Source organism: Ursus americanus, chromosome 10 (assembly GCF_024610735.1).
Source record: "Ursus americanus isolate L20-20 chromosome 10, mUrsAme1.1.p, whole genome shotgun sequence".
In the NCBI taxonomy this organism is placed as follows: domain Eukaryota; kingdom Metazoa; phylum Chordata; class Mammalia; order Carnivora; family Ursidae; genus Ursus; species Ursus americanus.
The window spans coordinates 72,404,595-72,425,000 of NC_142136.1; the positions used below are offsets into that span (position 1 = coordinate 72,404,595).

The window sequence follows — 20,406 nt, forward strand, 5'->3', positions numbered from 1 at the left end:
AGGCAAATGTTCTATAATCCTATGATTTGGTTTTGTTCTTCACAAGGACCTTTTAGGTTGTTTTTTGTTTTGTTTTGTTTTCTTTTTCCCTGTTAAGTGAAACAGGAAGACTAAGACTAGAATGAGCTAAAGTTAGGTATTTCCCTTTTTCCATGTTGGTGAGACTTTGGTAAAATACTTTTCCTTGAGGGCAGGCCTTTGTTGAGGGGAACGGATGTGCCGGGCATATTTTATAATGGTCCCTTTTCCCCTTCCCTTGCTGGAAGCATGAGGGACCTTTTCTCTGATCTTCACCCTGAGAAACTGGTGGTGCTCCTTAAGGTCCCCCTCGTAGGCTGTGTCCCCAGGAGATTTTATCTCAAAGCTAGTGCATGGTTCAGCCTTCTGCAATTAGTCAGTTACCCTCTACATCTTTCTACCAGTTGCTTGCCCCAGAGATAAATTGTGATTCTCTGTATTCACCCAACTCTTCCGTTTTTGGAGTGAAAACCTGCTCTGTCACCTGAATTCTCTGATGGATCTATGAAGAGTTGTTGATTTTCAGTTTAATCAGTTTTTTTTCTCTTTATGAGCATGGGAGTCTTAATCTCCAATTATTTTTACATGTTACACCAGCAGAGTTTTTAAAATAGATTCTTTGAGAGTATTTTACATAGGCCATGGTGTAGTTTGTTAATAGAGTTCTATTTCTTTGCTCTTTGCTTTTTATTTGTCTTGCCTTATTGCTTTGACAAGAACCTCCAGTACAATATTGTATTCACGTGGTGAGTAAGGACAGCCTTCATTGTTGTCGGTCTTAGGAAGAAAGCATTTGGTCTTTCACAATCAAGTCTGATATTTGCTGCAGGTTTTTCATAGATATCCTTCATCAGGTGGAAAAACTTACCCTATTTTCTTGGCTTGCTAAGAGTTTTTATCAATTGATGTTGAAATTTGTCAAATGCTTCTTCTGTATCTATTGAGATTATCATAGAGCTCTTTTCTTTTAGTCTTGTGAGATGATAAATTACATCATTTTATTTTCAAATGATGAATCAAACTTCCTTTCTTGGAATAAACCCCACTAGATCATTATCAGTTTCCTAGGGTTATTATAGGAAAGTACCACAAACTGGGTGACTTAGAACAACAGAAATCTATTGTCTCAGAACTCTCAAGGATAGAAGTCTGAAATCAAGGTGTTGGCAGGATCATGCTCTATTTGAAACCTCTGGGCAAAGAATCATTCTTTGCCTCTTCCAGCTTCTGGGAGCTCCAGATGTTCCTTGGTTTGTAGCAGCTTGATTCCATTCTCTATCTCTCATGGCATTATTCCTGTCTCTTCACATTGTCTTCCCTCTATATGTGTATCTGTCTCTGTGACCAAAGTCCCCCTTTCATAAGGACAACAGTCATATTGGATTAGGGTGCACCCTTTGACATTATCTTAATTTGGTTAACTCTGCAAGGAACTTAAGCTATGGTCTGAATGTTTGTGTCCCTCTCCCCTCACCCCACGTGTTGAAATCCTAACCACCAATGATGAGGGTATTAGCAGGTAGAGCCTTTGGGAGGTCCTTAAGCATGCAGGTAGAGCCCTTGCAAATGGGATCAGTGTTGTATAAAAGAGGGCCCAGAGAGCTCTGTAGCCCCTTCCACTCTGTGAGGGGACAGGGAGAAAGCACCAGCTGTGAACCAGGAAACCTGGCCTTCACCAAAACCACCATGCTGGTGCCCTGATCTTGGACTTCTCAGCCTTCAAAACCGTGAGAAATAAATTTGTTTATGAGCTACCTAGTCTGTGGTATTTAATTAGAGCAGCCTGAACAGACTAAGCTTATTTTGAAATAAGGTCACATTCTGAGGTACTGGGGGTTAGGACATCAACATATCTTCTTTTGGTGTGAAGATGCATTTCAACCCATAAAAGTCATGATGTGTAATCATTTTAAATATTGGTAGATTTGAGTTTTTAAGTTTTAGTATTTTGCTAAGGATTTTTGTATTCATGTTTATGAAGGATTTTAATTTGTACTTTTTTTTTTTGTCTTGTAATAACTTTGGTTTTGGTGTCATAATGTGGCTTCATAAAATATTTTGGGCAGAGTTCCTTCCTCTTATTTTTTTTTTTTTCTGGTTGCTTTTAAGATTTTCACTTTTTCCCCCTGCATATTCACTATAAATCTAAGTGTGACTGTTGCTTTTCTTTCTTTCTTTTTTTTTTTTTTAAAGATTTTATTTATTTATTAGTGCATGAGAGAGCACAAGCAGGGGCAGTGGCAGGCAGAGGGAGAAGCAGGCTCCCTGCTGAGCAAGGAGCCTGGAGTGGAACTTGATCCCAGGACCCTGGGATCATGACCTGAGCTGAAGGCAGATGCTTAACCAACTGAGCCACCCAGGCATGTCCACATGTTGTTTTTGTCCCATTTCTCTCTCTCTCTCTCTCTCTCTCCCCCTCCCTCTTTTTCTGTCTCTCTCCCTCTCACTCTCTCTTCCTTCTTCTCCCTCTCTCCTCTTCCCCCTTCACTCCCTCCCCCATCAGGACTCAATTGAAATTTTGTTAGATTTTCTTACTTCATTTACCTATCTCCTAAGCTCTTTTCTGTATATTCTGTCTTCCTGCTTCCCCATACTGTATTTTGGGTAATTGCTCTGATTTATATATCAACTTTATTATTTTCCCCTCAGCAGTATCCTATCTGCTGCCAAATTTGTCCATTGAATTTTTAAGTTTCATTAAGACTTCTCCTATTTTAGAGATTTTATTTGGTTCTATTTCAAATTTCTGGGTCACTTCCCATAGTTTCTCTCCATATAATTATTTTAAAGAATATTTTTCTTCATAATAAGCATGTTTATTTTCGTTTAAAGAAATCTGATGGTTTCTCTCATCTATGGAACATAAGAAATAGGAAGATCGGTAGGAGAAGAAAGGGATAAAGAAAAGGGGGGTAATCAGAAGGGGGAATGAAGTATGAGAGACTATGGACTCTGAGAAACAAACTGAGGGCTTCAGAGGGGAGGGGGTGGGGGAATGGGATAGACTGGTGATGGGTAGTAAGGAGGGCATGTATTGCATGGTGCACTGGGTGTTAAAATGAATCATCGAACTTTACATAAAAAACCAGGGATGTACTGTATGGTGACTAACAAAATATAATAAAAATATAATAATAATAATAAAAAAGAAATCTGTATCTTCTAATTCAAGCATCTGAAATCTATAGTGGGTAGTTTCTGTGGTCTTTTGTTTGTAATGGTTCTTATAGTTTTTGCTTCTTTTGTATAGTATTTCTTTCCTTTGATAAATAATTTTTGGGGGTTCTTTGAGGCCTAGGATGAGGATATTTTTCTTTGGAGAGGATTCATATTTGCTTTTACCTTGTAGCACTACTAATTCTGAACCACTTTAAACTGACAATGCTTGAGATTTCTTGGACAACTCTCATGATGCCACTTTGGGTTATTCTGCTAGAAACCTCCCTCCTTCCCATCATCCTTTCTCTCTCTGTCTGTCTCTGTTCCTGTCTCTTTTTCTCTTTTTCTCTCCTTCCTCAGAATGATACCAACACAACTCTCCCCAAAGCCCTGTGGGAGTGGTTGAATGGATAATGGAGTAACATTCTGTCTACTTCACTCTGACCCTGAGATGAGCCTGTGTGACTATGGGGTTTTCTCAAGGTCTCCATTTTGGGCACAACCTGAGCCTTGACTTAGATACCCCCTGTTTCCCCACAGCTAACTTTAGCATTAATTGGCAAATTTCTTCAGGAGAAAAGTGCTTTTTGAATTTTTTGCCTACTTCTCTTCATTTTTGTTTTTGATTGAAATTTGACTTGATAATAGCTACTATGTTACCAAATGAATTTAAAAAGCCTTTTCTTGCCCCTTAAAGTCAGCATTTGAAGCTGTTTCAACAGAAAGTTTGGTCACAATAAGATGGCCTACCATTATATAAAGTCTTATTTTTATATCCAGGTAAGTCACTGCTTTCTACATCTTGTTTATCAGCTTTTCATTCATTTCTTGATAGGATATATGGATCTCCTGCTTCTAGCTTGAATGTTTCAACTGTCTGAGTGTGGCCCCAATATGCCCTCTCTCTCCAACCTTCATAAGTGATTTGATTTGTCTAATAATGATTTTTTTCATTATTCTTAAAATCCAATAAACTTTGCCAGGAAGTGTCTTGGCATTTATTTTGTGTCAGGTCTTTCTTAGTCATGTTCTCATTAAAGAAAGGTCTATTTTTACCAATATTTTTATTTGTTTTATTTTTTATTTCTTCCTCAAGGACAACGAATATACATGCATTGGGTATCCTTTGTCCCACATTTACAATTTTTCTCCAGTTCTTTATCTTCTGTGCTCTTTTTCATTTCATTTTCCTTAGTTTTTCTTTTTCTCTTTCTTTTTTTTAGATTTTATTTGTCAGAATGAGAGCAAGTGAGAGAGAGAGAGAGAGAGAGAGAGAGCACAAGCAGGGGAAGGGCAGAGGGAGAGGGAGAAGCAGTCTCCCCACTGAACAGGGGGCCTAACATGGGTCTCGATCCCAGGAGCCCAGGATCATGACCTGAGCTGAACAGCTGCTTAACCGACTGAGACACCCAGGTGCCCCGCATTTTGCTTAGTTTCCTGTAGTCCGCGCAGGACATCCCTCTTTTCAGCTGTCTGTTATCATAGTCACTTCTAACATGGCTTTCCTTTTTCTTAAGATATTTCTCTTTCATTTCTTCTCTGAGCTCTTTCAGGTCACCTAAAAAATTCGTCTGCTGTTTCATTATCACTTTAAAAGATAAATTTTTGTTTCTTTTTTTGACCTCTTGTTTCATAATGGCCATATTTAATTTCTTTTACAGGAAATACATTTTATGTGTGTTTTGTAACTTTGTTCTTTTGATGTGCAAATAAGAATTTCCTTTGTCTTTTGTTCCTTATACTTTGTCATTTTTTGGGCAAATGGCTGCATTACTTTTTCATAGATTCTGTGCTGGCTCATTTTTTACTATTACTCACTTTAAGGGGGCCACTCTAACAGACCAGTTATTTGCCAAACAGACATGCTGGTGTAGTGGGAGGCACCTCGTGTGTGAGCTGGGACATGAGCTTAGGTCTTAAAACTAGGATACTTGGTCACCAGCATCTTCTCTCAGGTAGCAAGTCAGCAGGTAGCCTTGAAGATCACAGGTCTCTAGTCAGGTGATTTGAGCTTTATCTATTTGCATCAGCAGCTCCTTAGTTAACTATCACTCCCCTTTTGTTTCTTCACCCTCACACATGGAGGGCTGGTTAGGGAAATGCTTGAAGAGAAATAGCTAAACTAAACATGGAATGATGGCGGGAAAGTTCCTTTGCTCCAGGATCTGCATATCCATATAATCCTGCACTACAGGACTTTTAACAAGTCTGAGGAAATCTGAGCATATGGACCCTGGCACAAAGATGCTTCTTACTGTTGAGGGCATACTAGCCTCTACTTCTCATCAGAAACAAATGGGACTTTCCTTGGCCCCTTGATCAAAAATATCATTCATCTTTGGTTTAGGAGATATCAAAGTAAACATTTCCTGGGCAAAGTTAACCAGGCAAGGAAGACTTTATTCAAGACTATTGCAATAGGGGAGAGAAATTGAACTCACCTCAGCTGAAACAAAAGATGGTAGAGTTTATAAGAGTTGGGGTGGGGAAGGTGGGGATTGTCATTGGCCACTTGTCTGCTAATTGGTTTTGCCCAAAGAATAAGTACATTCTCTCTTATCTTCATGACAGGAGGGAGTTTTACACTTGGAGCAAGGCACTCCCTGAAGTTAGGCTCCTACCTTACCATGGAGATCTTCTCTGATGATTACATTTCAGAGACATCCCAGGTCCTTGAGAAAGGCATTCCCTGGATCTTAAAGCTGGCAAGGGGCTTTAAAGGACGTTTATATACATTTCAAAGGGAGTAGAGTAAGAATTTACAATTATGTTTTCTAAAGTAGATGTTTTATGTTAGCAAAAAGAAAATGGCATTCAGGAGTCTATGGATAAGACATCTGTTTAAAATTTAGTCAAACTGTGGGCAATGTTAAGGCCATCATGGCCAGGGGCTGTTCTCTGGTCAGGGAACTATTACTCCTCAGCCAAGACACTCTATCCTCCCCCTCCTCCAGCCCTCTTCACCTTCCCCCCTCCCCTCTCCTCTTTCTGAGCCCAAGTGCTGGGTCCTATATCACTGTGTGGTCCCTAGTCTCCTCCTTGGGCAGAATGTCAGTGCCTGCCCAGAGCCTCTGGGGCTGGGGAGGGGATGGGGATGTGGGAGCTGTGAGGGAACTAGAACTGCCCCTGCAATGCAGGGTGGCAGGGGAGTTCTAGGGGGTGTGAACCCTGAAGAAGTGGATTGGGCAGATGAGGAGCTGGGGGCTAAGAAAGCAGGCTGCCTCCAGAGACTCACAGAGGCTGAAGTGCCCGACCAGAACATGCAGTGCACTTCCTACTTTCCCTGGAGCCTGACTTCATTTGCATTTCTGTGTAACATCCCTGTGCCTTCTTGCTGCAGGACCTGTCAATTTCTCTTTGGGCTGTCAGAAGGTGGAGGAAAAGATGGGCTGGCAACAATCTCTGCAAGAATCAGATGTGTCCAAAGTCCGCACCATTTACCTTAATGAACCCCTGAGGAACAGTTTCTGCAAAAACGTGATCAGGTGAGAAGTGTGCGTAGCTGGGAGGAGAGGAAGGAGGAAGAAGATGTGATCCTGTCCTGCAAAAAATCACTTGGTGTGGATGCTTCAGGCTATAACAGTTGTCTCAGACCTTGACAAACTTTGAATTCTCAAGTTCATCACCTAAAATAGGCTGTGTTTTCATCTCACCTTCAAGGTTTCTTTCTCTGAGTTGGGCTCTCCTCTCACTTGTTCCGGTTCATGGCAATACCATGCAGCACACAGCCATTTGGGAGCTCTCTTTAGTAACACCTACCTATGAGGTGAAGTGCTTTCCAGTGGAACCTCACAGATCTGCTGAATTCTCCACCAATATCCTATACTGGGGAAGTGAGCATTAGGCTTTTTTTTTATTGCATTTTAATTAACATACAGTGTTATATTAATTTCAGGATTACAATATAGTGATTCAATAGTTCTATACATTACTCAGTGCTCATCAAGATAACTGTACTCTTAATCCCCTTTACCTACTTTCCCCATCCCCCCACTCACCTCTCTCTGCAACCACCAGTTCATTCTCTGCATTTGAGTCTGTCTCTTTTTTCTTTGTTTCTTTCTTAAATTCCTATATGACTGCAATCATACAGTATTTGTCTTTCTCTGACAGCTTATTTCACTTAGGATTATACCCTCTAGGTCCATCCACACTGTTGCAAATGGCAAGATTTCATTCTTTTTTGTGACTAATATTCTGTTGTGTGTATGCACCACATCTTCTTTGCCCATTCAACTATGAATGGGCACTTTGGTTGCTTCTATATCTTGGCTATTGTAAATAATGCTGCAGTAAATATAGGCATGCTTATATTTTTGTGAATTTCTGTTTTTGTTCTCTTTGGGTAAATATCCAAAGTGAATTACTAGATCATATGGTAATCATTTTTTAAAATTTTCAAGGAACCTCCATACTGTTTTCCACAGTGGCTGTACCAGTCTGCATTCCCACCAACAGGGCACAAGTGTTCCTTTTTCTCCACATCCTTGTTATTTCTTGTGTTTTTTATGTTAGCCATTCTGACAGGTGTAGGGTGATATCTCATTGTGGTTTTAATTTGCATTTCCTTGATGATTAGTGATGTTGAGCATCTTTTTGTGTCTGTTGGCCATCTGTATGTCTTCTTTGCAAAAATGTCTGTTTAGGTCCTCAGCCCATTTTTAATCAGATTAATTGTGGGCAGGTGTTAAGTTGAATAAGTTCTTTATATGTTTTAGATGTTAACTTCTAATTGGATAGGTCATTTGCAAATATCTTCTCCCACTCAGGAGGGTGCCTATTTTTTTGTTTATGGTTTCCTTCACTGTGCAAAAGCTTTTTATTTTGGTGTAGTCCCGATAGTTTAATTTTGCTTTTGTTTCCCTTGCCAGACTAGACATATCTAGAAAAATGTTTCTACATCCAATGCCAAAGAAATAACTGCTTATGTGTTCTCTTAGGAGATTTATGATCTTTAATCCATTTTGCGTTTATTTTTGTGCATAGTGTAAGAAAGTGGTCCAGTTTCATTCTTTTGCATTTAGCTGTCCAGTTTTCCCAGTACCATTTATTAAACTCTCTTTTCCCCATTGTATATTCTTGCCTCCTATGTCATAGATTAAGTGATCATGTAAGTGTGGGTTTATTTCTGAGCTCTATTCTGTTCTATTAATCTATGTGTTTATATTTGTGCTGGTACCATACTGTTTTGATTGCTATAGCTTTATTATAAATCTTGAAATCTGGGGCTATGATATGTCTAGCTTTGTTCTTCTATCTTAAGATTGATTTGGCTATTTGGGGTCTTTTGTGGCTTCATACAAATTTGAGGACTATTCTAGTTCTGTGAAAAATGTTGGTATTTTGATAGGGATTGCATTAAATCTATAGATTGCTTTGGATAGTATGCACACTTAAAACATATTGATTCTTCCAACTGGAACAAACAGCCCTTAAATTTGTGTGGAATCAGAAAAGGCCCTGAATCGCCAAGGAATTGTTGAAAAGGAAAAACAAAGCTGGGGGCATCACAATGCCAGATTTCAAGCTGTACTACAAAGCTGTGATCACAAAGACAGCCTGGTACTGGCACAAAAACAGACACATAGACCAACGGAACAGAATAGAGAACCCAGAAATGGAACCTTGGCTCTTTGGGCAACTAATCTTTGATAAAGCGGGAAAAAACATCCAGTGGAAAAAAGACAGTCTCTTCAATAAATGGTGCTGGGAAAATTGGTCAGCTACATGCAAAAGAATGAAACTTGACCACTCTCTCACACCATACACAAAAATAAACTCCAAATGGATGAAAGACCTCGATGTGAGACAGGAATCCATCAAAATCCTAGAGGAGAACATAAGCAGCAACCTCTATGACATCGGACACAACAACCTTTTTCATGACACATCTCCAAAGGCAAGAGAAACAAAAGATAAAATGAACTTGTGGGACTTCATCAAGATAAAAAGCTTCTGCACAGCCAAGGAAACAGTCAAAAAAACTAAGAGGCAGCCCACAGAATGGGAGGATATATTTGCAAATGATACTACAAATAAAAGACTGGTATCCAAGACCTACAAAGAACTTCTCAAACTCAATACATGAGAAACAAATAAATAAAAAAATGGGCAGAAGATATGAACAGACACTTTTCCAATGAAGACATACAAATGGCTAACAGACACATGAAAAAATGTTCAAAATCATTAGCCATCAGGGAAATTCAAATCAAAACCACACTGAGATACCACCTTACGCCAGTTAGAATGGCAAAAATAGACAAGGCAAGAAACAACAATTGTTGGGGAGGATGTGGAGAAAGGGGATCCCTCCTACATTGTTGGTGGGAATGCAAGTTGGTACAGCCACTCTGGAAAACAGTGTGGAGGTCCCTTAAAAAGTTAAAAATTGAGCTACCGTATGACCCAGCCATTGCACTACTGGGTATTTACCCCCAAGAGACAGACGTAGTGAAGAGAAGGGCCATATGCACCCCAATGTTCATAGCAGCATTGTCCACAATAGCTAAATCGTGGAAGGAACCGAGATGCCCTTCAACAGATGACTGGATTAAGAAGTTGTGGTCCATATATACAATGGAATATTACTCAGCTATCAGAAAGAACGAATTCTCAACATTTGCTGCAACATGGACGGCACTGGAGGAGATAATGCTAAGTGAAATAAGTCAAGCAGAGAAAGACAATTATCATATAGTTTCTCTCATCTATGGAACATAAGAACTAGGATGATCGGTAGGGAAAGAAAGGGATAAAGAAAGGGGGGTAATCAGAAGGGGGAATGAAACACGAGAGACTATGGACTATGAGAAACAAACTGAGGGCTTCAGAGGGGAGGGGGGCGGGGGAATGGGATAGACCGGTGATGGGTAGTAAGGAGGGCACGTATTGCATGGTGCACTGGGTGTTATACACAACTAATGAATCATCGAGCCTTACATCGGAAACCGGGGATGTACTGTTTGGTGACTAATATAATATAATAAAAAATATTACTATAAAAAAATAAAAAATAAAAAATATTGATTCTTCCAATCCATGAGCATGAAATATCTTGCTATTTGTTTGTGTCATCTTCCGTTTTTTTCATCACTGTTTTATAGTTTTCAGAGTACAGCTTTTTCACCTCCTTGGTTAAGTGTATTCCTAGGTATTATTTTTGATGCAATTGTAAATGGGATATTTTTCTTGATTTCTCTTCCTGCAACTTCATTATTAGTTGCACAACACATTATTAGAAACACAACACATTTCTGTATATTAATTTTGTATTCTCCAACTTTACTAAATTAATTTCTCAGTTCTAATGGTGGAGCTTTAAGTGTTTTTCATATATGGTATGTCATCTACAAATAGAGCTTTTCTTCCTGATCAATTTAGATATCTTTTTTTTTTCTGATTGCTGTGGCTAGGACTAAAAGTACTGTTTTGAATAAAACTGGTGAGAGTGGACATCTTTTTTTTTGTTTTTGATCTTAGATGAAAAGCTGTCAGTCTTCATTGTTGAGTACAGTGTTAGCTGTGGGTTTTTCATATAAAACCTTTAGTATGTTGAAGTATGTTTCCTCTAAACCTATTTTGTTCAGAGTTTTTATCAAGAATGGATGATCTATTTTGTCAACTGCTTTTTCTTTTCTTTTTTTTTAAAGATTTTATTTACTTATTCGACAGAGATAGAGACAGCCAGCGAGAGAGGGAACACAAGCAGGGGGAGTAGGAGAGGAAGAAGCAGGCTCATAGCAGAGGAGCCTGATGTGGGGCTCGATCCCAGAACGCTGGGATCACGCCCTGAGCCGAAGGCAGACGCTTAACCGCTGTGCCACCCAGGCGCCCCTGTCAACTGCTTTTTCTGCATCTATTAGGATGATCATATGTTTTTATCCTTTTTCTTGTTGATGTGGTACATCACACTAATTGATTTGCAAATATTGAACCACATTTGCATCTCTGGAATAAATATTTGATCCTGGTGAATGATTCTTTTAATGTATTGTTGAATTCAGTTTGGTAATATTTTATTGAGGATTTTTGAATCTATTCTCATCAGGGATATTGGCCCGTCATTTTCTTTTTTGTAGTGTCTTTATCTGGTTTTAATATTAGGGTAATGCTGGCCTTGTAGAATGAATTTGGAGGTTTTTCTTCCTCTTCTTTTTCTTTTTTTTGGAATAGTCTGAGAAGACTATGTATTAACTCTTTTCCGAAAGTTTGGCAGAATTCACCTGTGGAACTATCTGGTCCTGGACTTTTGTTTGCTTGGAGATTTTTGGTTACCAATTGATTTTCAGTATTAGTAATCTGTGTGTCCAAATTTTCTATTTCTTCCTGCTTCAGTTTTGGAATATTGTATGTTTCTAGGAATTTATCCATTTCTTCTAGGTTGTCCAACTTTTGGCATATAATTTTTTCATGATATTCTCTTATAATCCTTTTATTTCTGTGGTGTTGGTTATTTCTCCTCCATTTCTGATTTTATTTATTTGAATCATTTTTCCTTGATGACTCTGGTTAGAATTTATCAACTTTATCTTTTTAAATGAAACCAAGAACTGGTTCTTTATCTTTTTCTAATGTTTTTGTTTCATTTTATTTATTTCCACTCTAATCTTTATTGTCTCCTTCCTTCTACTAGCTTTGGACTTCATTCATTCTTCTTTTTCTAGCTCCTTTAGGTGTAAGGTTAGGTTGTTTGAGATTTTTTTTTGTTTTTTTACATTTCTTGAAATAAGCCTGTATCACTATAAACTTCCTTCTTAGGATAGGTTTTTACTGTGTCCCAAAGATTTTGGACCATTGTGTTTTCAATTTCATTCATTTCCATGTATTTTTTGATTTCTTCATTGATTAGGTGCACGTTATTTAGCCTCCATGTGCTTATGTTTTTGTCTTGTTTTGTTTTTAAGATTTTATTTATTTATTTAACAGAGAGCACATGTGTGAAGGAGTGGGGAGGAGGGGGAGAGGGAGAAGCAGACTCCATGCTGAGCAGGGAGTCAGACACTGAGCTCGGTCCCAGGACCCTGGGATCATGTCCTGAGCTGAAGGCAGATGAGTAACCCAGGCACCCCATGCTTGTGTTTTTTACAGTTTTTTTTGTAATTGATTTCTAGTTTCATATCATTTTGGTCAGAAAAGATACTTGATATTATTTTAGTCTTCTAAATTTATTGAGACTTGTTTTGTGACCTAACCTATGCTCTACTCTAGGGAATGTTCTATGTGCACTTGAAAAGAATGTGTATTCTGCTCTTTTGGATGGACTATCCTGTTTATATCTATCAGATCCATCTGGCTCAATCTAGTTCACAGCTACTGTTTCCTTGTTGATTTTCTGTCTGAATTGTCCATCCATTGATGTAGGTGGAGTGTTGAAGTCCTTTACTATTAACTGTATTACTGTCAGTTTCTTCCTTTATTACTGTGTTTGCTTTCTGTGTTTAGGTGCTCCTATGTTGAAGGCATAGATATTTACAATTGTTATATCCTCTTGTTGGATTAATCCCTTTATCATTATGTAGTGTATTGTGTATTGTGTATTGTCTCTTGCTATAGTCTTCGTTTTAAGGTTTACTTAGTCTGATATAAGTATTGTTATCCCAACTTTTTTTTTTTTAAGCTTCCATTTGCTTGGTATGTTTTTTCATACCTTCCCTTTCAGTCTGTATGTCTTCAGGTCTGAAGTGAGTATCGTATAAGCAGCTTAGAGATTATTCTTGTTTGTTTTTATCTATTCAGTACCCCATGTATTTTGATTTGAGCATTTAGTCCATTTACATTTAATTATTGTTAGGTATTAATTGACATTTTGTCAGTTGCTTCTGGTTGCTTTTGTAGTTCTCTGTTCCTTTCTTTTCTTGCTCTCTTTCCTTGTGGGTTTGATGGCTTTCTTTAGTGTTATGCTTAGATTTCTTTCTCTTTATTTTTTGTGTAACTGTTACAGGATTTTGATCTATTGTTAATGTCATATATATATATATATATGACATCTTTATATATATATGACATCTTCATATATATATATATGACATCTTATGTATGTAGCAGTCTATGTTAAGTTGATAGTCACTTAAGTTCAAGCACCTTCTAAAAGCACTAAATTTTTACTTCCCCCTCTGTTTTATGTATATGATGTCATATTTTATGTCTTTTATTTTGACCAATTTTTTTGTAGATAATTTTACTACTTTTGTCTCTTTTTAATAAAGATTTTATTTATTTGAGAGAGAGAGATGTGAGCACAAGCAGGGGGAGGGGCAGAGAGGGAGAGAGTGGGAGAAGCAGACCCCCCTGATTGGGGAGCCTGACGTGGGGCTCAATATCAGGACCCTGAAATCATGACTTGAGTTGAAGTCGAACACTTAACAAACTGAGCCACATAAGCACCCCACTACTTTTGTCTTTTAACCTTCATAGTCACTTTATAAGTGATTAATCTACTACCTTTACTACATTTGCTTTTACTTGTGAAATTTTTTCCTTTCATAATTTTCTTCTAATTGGCCTTTTCTTTCCATGTAAAGAATTTCCTTACACATTTTCTGATAAGACTGCTTTAGTGGTGATGAACTCCTTTAACTTTTGTTTGTCTGGGGAACTCCTTACCTCTTTCTCTTTTCTGAATGGTAACCTTGCTGGATAGACTATTCTTAGTTGTAGGGTTTTTATTTTTTATTTTTATTTTTATTTTAGCATTCTGAATATATCATGCTACCCCCTTTTGGCCTGCACTGCACTTTCTGCTGAAAAATCATCTTATAGCTTTCTGGGGTTTTCCTTGTATGTAACTCTCTGCTTGTCTCTTGCTTCTTAAAAAATTCTCTTTATCATTACTCTTTGACATTTTAATTATTATATGTCTTGGTGTGGATATTCTTTGGCTTATCTTGTTAGGAACTCTCTCTCTGCTTCCTATATCTTGAGGTCACCAGATTAGAGTCGTTTTTAGCTATTATTTCATCAGATAAATTTTTTGCCCCGTTCTCTTTCTCTTCTTTTTCTAGGATCCTTATAATGTGAATATTATTACACTTGATGATGCCACAGAGTTCCTTAACCTATTCTCATTTTTTATTGATCTTTCTTTTTGCTGTTCAGCTTGGTTGCTTTCCATTACCCTGTCTTTGAGATTGCTAATCTGTTCTTCTGCATCCTCTAATCTGCTTGTAGTTCCCTCTAGTGTATTTTTTATTTCTGTTATTGAATTCTTCAGCTTTCACTGGGTTTTTAATTTTTTCTGTCTCTTTGTTGAAGTTCTTACTGAGTTCATCCACTCTTTTCTCAAGTCCCATGTGTATCTTTATGACCATTACTTTGAATTTTTTTTTAATCAGGCATATTATTTTTGTTTCATTTTGGAATTTTCCTGTGATTTTTGTCTTGTTCTTTCTTTTGTGACATATTCTTCTGTCTCCTCATTTTGTCTAACTCTATGTCTATTTCTATGTATTAGCTAGGTTGCTTACATCTCCTGGACTTGAATATCATGGCCTTCTGTAGAAGAGTGGTGCCCTAGAGTGCAATCTCCCTTGGTCTCCAGAGCCACATCCTCCAGGGGTGTCCCCTGTGTGGGCTGCTTGCACCTGCCTCTTATGGCTGGGCTTCAACTACCCTTAGTTCAGCCAGCGGCAATGACCCACTTTTACTTCTATTTGTGCACTGGACAAGGTTTGCTCCCTGCACTGTGGAGAGACCTGTCTGTGGCTACTGTGGGCTTGTTGGTGGGCAGGGCCAGAGGTCAGCCTGTCTGCAAATAGCCTCTCTGCCACAGCTGCAGATACACAGTAGGGCAGGGCTTACTTTCTGTATAGCCAGCTGAGAGGCCTGGCTGCAGAAACTGTGGGCAGGTTGGTATGTGGGGCTCTCTCTCTCTCTTTCCAGAGCAGGAGTCATTTTGAAGTGGTGCTGGTCCCTGTGGGAGTTGCTTACAGGGTGTGGTGGAGCAGGAGCTGTTTTGGTAGGATGCCTGCTGAGGAATCAAGCAGGTTGGATGGGGTAGGTCCACAGGGGAATACCAGGCTGGGGAACCCTAATGCTAGTAAAGTAGATGAAGAGTATTTCTGGCTTCCACAAACATCTGGCTATCCAGGCTGGGGAAGGAAAAGAGAAACGGCCTCTGCCAACACTCTTGTTCCTAGAAAAATCTCATGCAGATTCTGCTCCTCCAGCACACATTCTAATATTAGTAAATAAATCTCCTTCCTGTATACCCTATCTGCTTTTCAAACTGCTGCTTTTGGGTTGGCTCTTGGGCTAAGTTTAGTATACTGGCTCTTTAAGGGCAGGGACTCAGCTTTCTCTCACTCTCTGGCTCTCCCAGTTATGCTTGCTGAGTTTTACATCTCTTGGATTGAAGCCCTGATCAAAGCCAGATTTTTGGGGACTCATCAGTGTGAGTCCCCAAGTCTAGTGGTACCCTGTATGGTATCAGATCCTCCTGCTTCTTGGGACTTGTGTTGTCCCTCCTGTTTGTGGTTAGTTGTGTCGGGAATTTGGTTCCCAACTGCTACTCTGCCCCTCCTGCCCTTTTTGGTGTAGCTTCTTTGTGATGGAGCTGTTATCTCAGTGTGTTTGTGGGACAAGTTGAACTCAGGATCCTCTTATTCTTCTGTCTTCCCAAAACTCCTGGTCTTTCTGATTTTAAAATATAGTAGATTAATTAGAAAACAAGAAACACACCTGTGATGATTTTCTTTGTCCATGATATGGCTTAAGCATTTGGGGGGGGGGAGTTGAAGGATTTAAGATAACTTTTAGTGATAAAGAAACCATGAAGGAGAGAAGGGAGAAAAATTGGTGGTTCTTATTATTCTTGAACTATAAGAGGAATGTTTAGAAGTTTTGTTACGAGAATTACAGGCCATTAGAAAATGTGGAATGCATCTTGCTTATCTACTGTATTCATAGTACTTAGTTCCTGAAATGGGAAAAATTCTTTATCCTGACATTGTTTTCAGATAACAATGAATGTTTTTAAAAATGACAAAAAAATCTTTAGAAAAGAGTCAGTGTTTTATAACAATATTTTATCCACTTCTGAGTTTTCCTTTGGCGTTTTTAGAGTTCACAGTGTTAACTGGCAATGGTATTTTTCTTTTACCTACAGCACAGCCAAGTACAGCATGTGGTCATTCCTCCCTCGATATTTGTATCTGCAGTTTAGCAAAGGTGCTAATGCTTTCTTCCTGTTCATTACTATATTGCAGGTAATATTTCTGAACTCATGATTAAGCTTTTTAGAAAACAAAATATAAAAAACTCATTTAGCTAAAATAAGAATTTGACGTAGAGAATAAATTCAAACACTGTAGGAAGAGAACTCTCTTCTTCCAAATTTTAAGTTACTCAGTAAGACACTGAAACTCCCATTTTTGGGCTGAAAAACATGTGGATGCCCAATATATGAATTGGTCCACAGTTCTTCCTGATTTAGATCACTAATAAGATATTATTGGATCGACTTTTATAATTTATGCCACCTCCATGATAGGATAATTTTAATATATTTAAAGGAATAGTTTAAAGAAAGTCCAAATGCTAGTTTGAAATAGCTAATTTTCTTTTCTTTCTTTCTTTCTTTCTTTCTTTCTTTCTTTCTTTCTTTCTATTCAGTAAGAAGACTTAATGTGAGATCTACCCCCTTAACAATTGAAGTGTACAATACAGCAGTGTTAACCATAGACATCTATTGTGCAGCAGATCTCTAGGTCTTACTAATTTTGTATAACTGAAACTTTATGCTCATTGAATAACAACTCCTCATCTCTCCCTCTCTCCAGCCCCTGACACCACCATTTTACTCTGATTCCATGAATCTACATTAGATGTCTCATATAAGTGGACTTATGCAGTATTTGTCGTTCTGTGGCTCGCTCATTTCACTTAGCATAATGTCCTCAAGGTACATCCGTGTTGTTACGTGTGGCAGGATTTCCATCTTCTTAAAATCTGAATAATATTCCATTGTATATATGCCACATTTTCTTTGTCCAGTCATCCATCAACAGACATTGAGGTTATTCCCATATCTTGGCTATGGTGAAAAATTCTGCTATGAATGTGGGAGTGCTGCTATGTCTCCAAAATCCTGATTTCAACTCTTTTGGATAAATACCCAGAAGTGGGATTGCTGAACCATATGGTAGTTCTATTTTTAATTTTTCAAAAAAAGCTTCATATTATTTTCTGTAACAGCAGCACCATTTTCTATTCCCACTAGAAATGTACAAGGGTTCCAATCTTTTCACATCCTCACCAACACTTGTTACTTTTTTGTGTTTTGCTAATAGCCATCCTAACTTGTGTGAAGTGATATCTCACTGTGGTTTGAAATTTCATTTGCCTGATGATTAGTGTGATGTTGAGCACCTGTCATGTACCTCCTGGCCATTTGCAAGTTGTCTTTGAAGAAATGTCTATTCAGGTCCTTTACCTATTTTGATTGAATTATTATTGTTTTTCCTATTGAGTTCCTTATATATCCTTATCAGATGGGGGGCTTCAAATATGTTCTTCTATTCTCTAGGTTGCCTTTTCATTTTGTTGATGTTTCCCCTTGCTGTGCAGAAGCTTTTCAGTTTGATGTAGTCCCACTTATCTATTTTTGCTTTTGTTGCCTGTACTTTTGGCATCATATCCAAGAAATCATTGCCAGACCAATGTCTAGAAGCTTTCCCTCTGTTTTCTTTTAGGAATAACATCTTTTCAAAACCGTTAAATTCAAGGCTTTTCATAATTTGGTTTATTCCTGTTTATTCAACCTCATTTTCATCATGAACCCTACAATCCAACACAATCTAAGAGGCAAGTCTCCTCACAATTCCCCAATTTTCTTCCATCTTTAAACCTTGGTTCATTCTATTACCTAACCCAAAAGGCTCTCATCTGGCTATACCCTACCCATTCTCTTAAAGGCACAGCTCAAAATCACCCTCCTTCAAACTTCACAAAATGTCATACTCCATGCTAATTTCCCCCATCTTTATCTTCTGTAGCAATGATCTGTGCTATATGTTATAACTGGTTTTATTTTTCCTGGAAAACTGTAAATTCCTTAAGAATAGAAACAGTACCCTCAAAATGGCCAAGTTTTGGGATAAGAATTTAATGAATTTGTTGAATTGAACTTAGATGATTGGCATTAGTGAACATTTATAGAGGTCCCATAAGTTTGTACCCAAATCTGTGTGTGGAATTAAGAATTCAAGGATGAATTATCAGATATAGCTCCTACCTTTGGAGAGCTGGTAGTCTTGACATACAAGTACTTTAAGAAATATTTATAAAGTGTTAGGGGAACACTGGGCTTGAGGGTGAGTGCTTCCAGAAAAGCTAGTATTAAGGAGGCCACATATTGCATTGAGCACTGGGTATTATACGCAAATAATGAATCATGGAACACTACATCAAAAACTAAGGATGTACTGTATGGTGACTAACATAATATAATAAAAAATTATTATTAAAAAAAAAGGAAAAGCTAGTGAAAAAAGACGACATTTGAGCCAAAGATTAGAGGAGGAGTCGTCTACCAGTAAGCAGAGGGGCAGCCCCCAAAGAGAAGGACTTTCCGGCACAGGAGACTATGTGAGCAAACGCACAGAAACAGGAAGCACGGGTTGCCTTTTGTAAGAACCAGGGACCAAGGAGGGAAGGGAAAGAGGTAGAATTTTCTCTGAGAATCTTTTGTATATTTTGAATGAAAATTTAAAGTATTAATTTTTTCTCTAGTGTATGAAATGTTCTGGAAACAACAAAAATTTTGTTTGGAGCATAGAGTAGAAAAGAAGCTAAAGATGTCAGCTGAGGTCAGCTTAGAAGAAGCTTCGTGTGCTACATTCAGAAGCTCAGACTGTATTCCAAGGTTAGGGAAAAGTCAGTGACAGGAAGTAGAGTGAAGTCACCAGCTCTGGTTAGACCCAACCGAGGAACAGACAGAGAGAAGCCTGTGAGTAACAAGACTGGCTTGGAGGTGCATGTCAGAGACATGGAGAAGAGGGACAGATATGAGTTAGTTGGAAGGCACATTTAATTGATAGCCCAAGCAATCCTAAAATTTCTCCTTTTCTTCCTCTGGTTCTCAAGTTGCTTTTATATTATTTTATTTATTTAATTTAAATTTATTATTTTTTAAAGATTTTATGTATTTACTTGAGAGACAGAGAGCATGAGCAGGGGGAGGGGCAGAGGGAGAGGGAGAAGCAGGCTCCCCGCTCAGTGGGAAGCCCAACTTGGGACTTGATCCAGGACCTGAGATCATGACCTGAGCCAAAGGCAGATGCTTAACTGACTGAGCCACCTGGGCACCCCCTCAGATTGCTTTTAAAGTAACTACAAGAATCATCGAGAGCTTCAAAATAGACATTGTTTTGCTACACAAATAATTAAGCAAGCAGGAAATAAGGCAGCGTAGAGAGTACACACAGGCCCAAGTCTAAAAATACAGGCCTAAGAACTGGTCTAAATCTGGAAAACTAAAGGGTCCAATCTAGGATCTCACCTACCCTTCCGTCCATTAGGAAACTGCCACAGACCGTTTATCACTTTATTTCTTATATTTTATTTGTTTATTTATTTATTTATTTATTTATTTATTTATTTACTTATTTATTTATTTATTTAGAGAGTATGAGCAGGGGTGAGAGGGGTGGGGGAAGGGCAGAGGGAGAGAGAGAATCTAAGGCAGGCTCCATGCTCAGCGCAGAGCCCCACGCAGGATTCAATCTCAGAACCCCAAGATCATGACCTGAGCCAAAATCAAGAGTCAGCACTGAACTGACTGAGCTACCCAGGCTCCCCACTTTATTTCTCATATTTTAAACAGTGGGGGGTAGACCTAGAGTGCTCTCCACAGGAAATTACAAGAAATGTTATTTTCCTGTGCCTCCAAAAAATTTCTCTTCTGCCTCAAAAAGAAGACTCAGTTAACTGACCTTCTGGATTTAACTACTTTGAAAAGATGCTATTTTAGACATTTAAGCTATCAACTATTCTCTTCAAAATGCGATCAAAGTATTGTATTGGAAAGGTCACATTAGTGACCGAAGTGTTAAGCCGTTGCACTGGTGACTTCTCCATAATGTAATGTTTAGTGTCTTGCTTGAGGGATGGTTTTGATATGCTAAGAGTCTCCTTCCTCTTTTTACTTAACACTGCATGTTTTTCTTATGTCCCGGGTATGCCACTAGCAGCCTGACTTTTAGTGTTAAGCAAAATATAAGAAAGATTCAT

At 38.4% G+C, this 20,406-nt stretch overlaps 1 protein-coding gene across 1 annotated transcript in view; it reads left to right on the forward strand.

Moving 5' to 3' along the window:
• The first annotated feature begins 1,452 nt into the window (after positions 1-1,452).
• LOC123791812 (phospholipid-transporting ATPase IB-like) overlaps positions 1,453-20,406 on the forward strand; it is a 189,411-nt gene continuing 170,457 nt past the window's right edge. Inside the window, exons 1-3 of the mRNA XM_087864917.1 lie at positions 1,453-1,470; positions 6,547-6,662; positions 16,283-16,382. Coding sequence (XP_087721043.1) covers positions 6,562-6,662; positions 16,283-16,382 — 201 coding nt within the window. The 5' untranslated portion in view covers positions 1,453-1,470; positions 6,547-6,561. The remainder of the gene's footprint in view (positions 1,471-6,546; positions 6,663-16,282; positions 16,383-20,406) is intronic.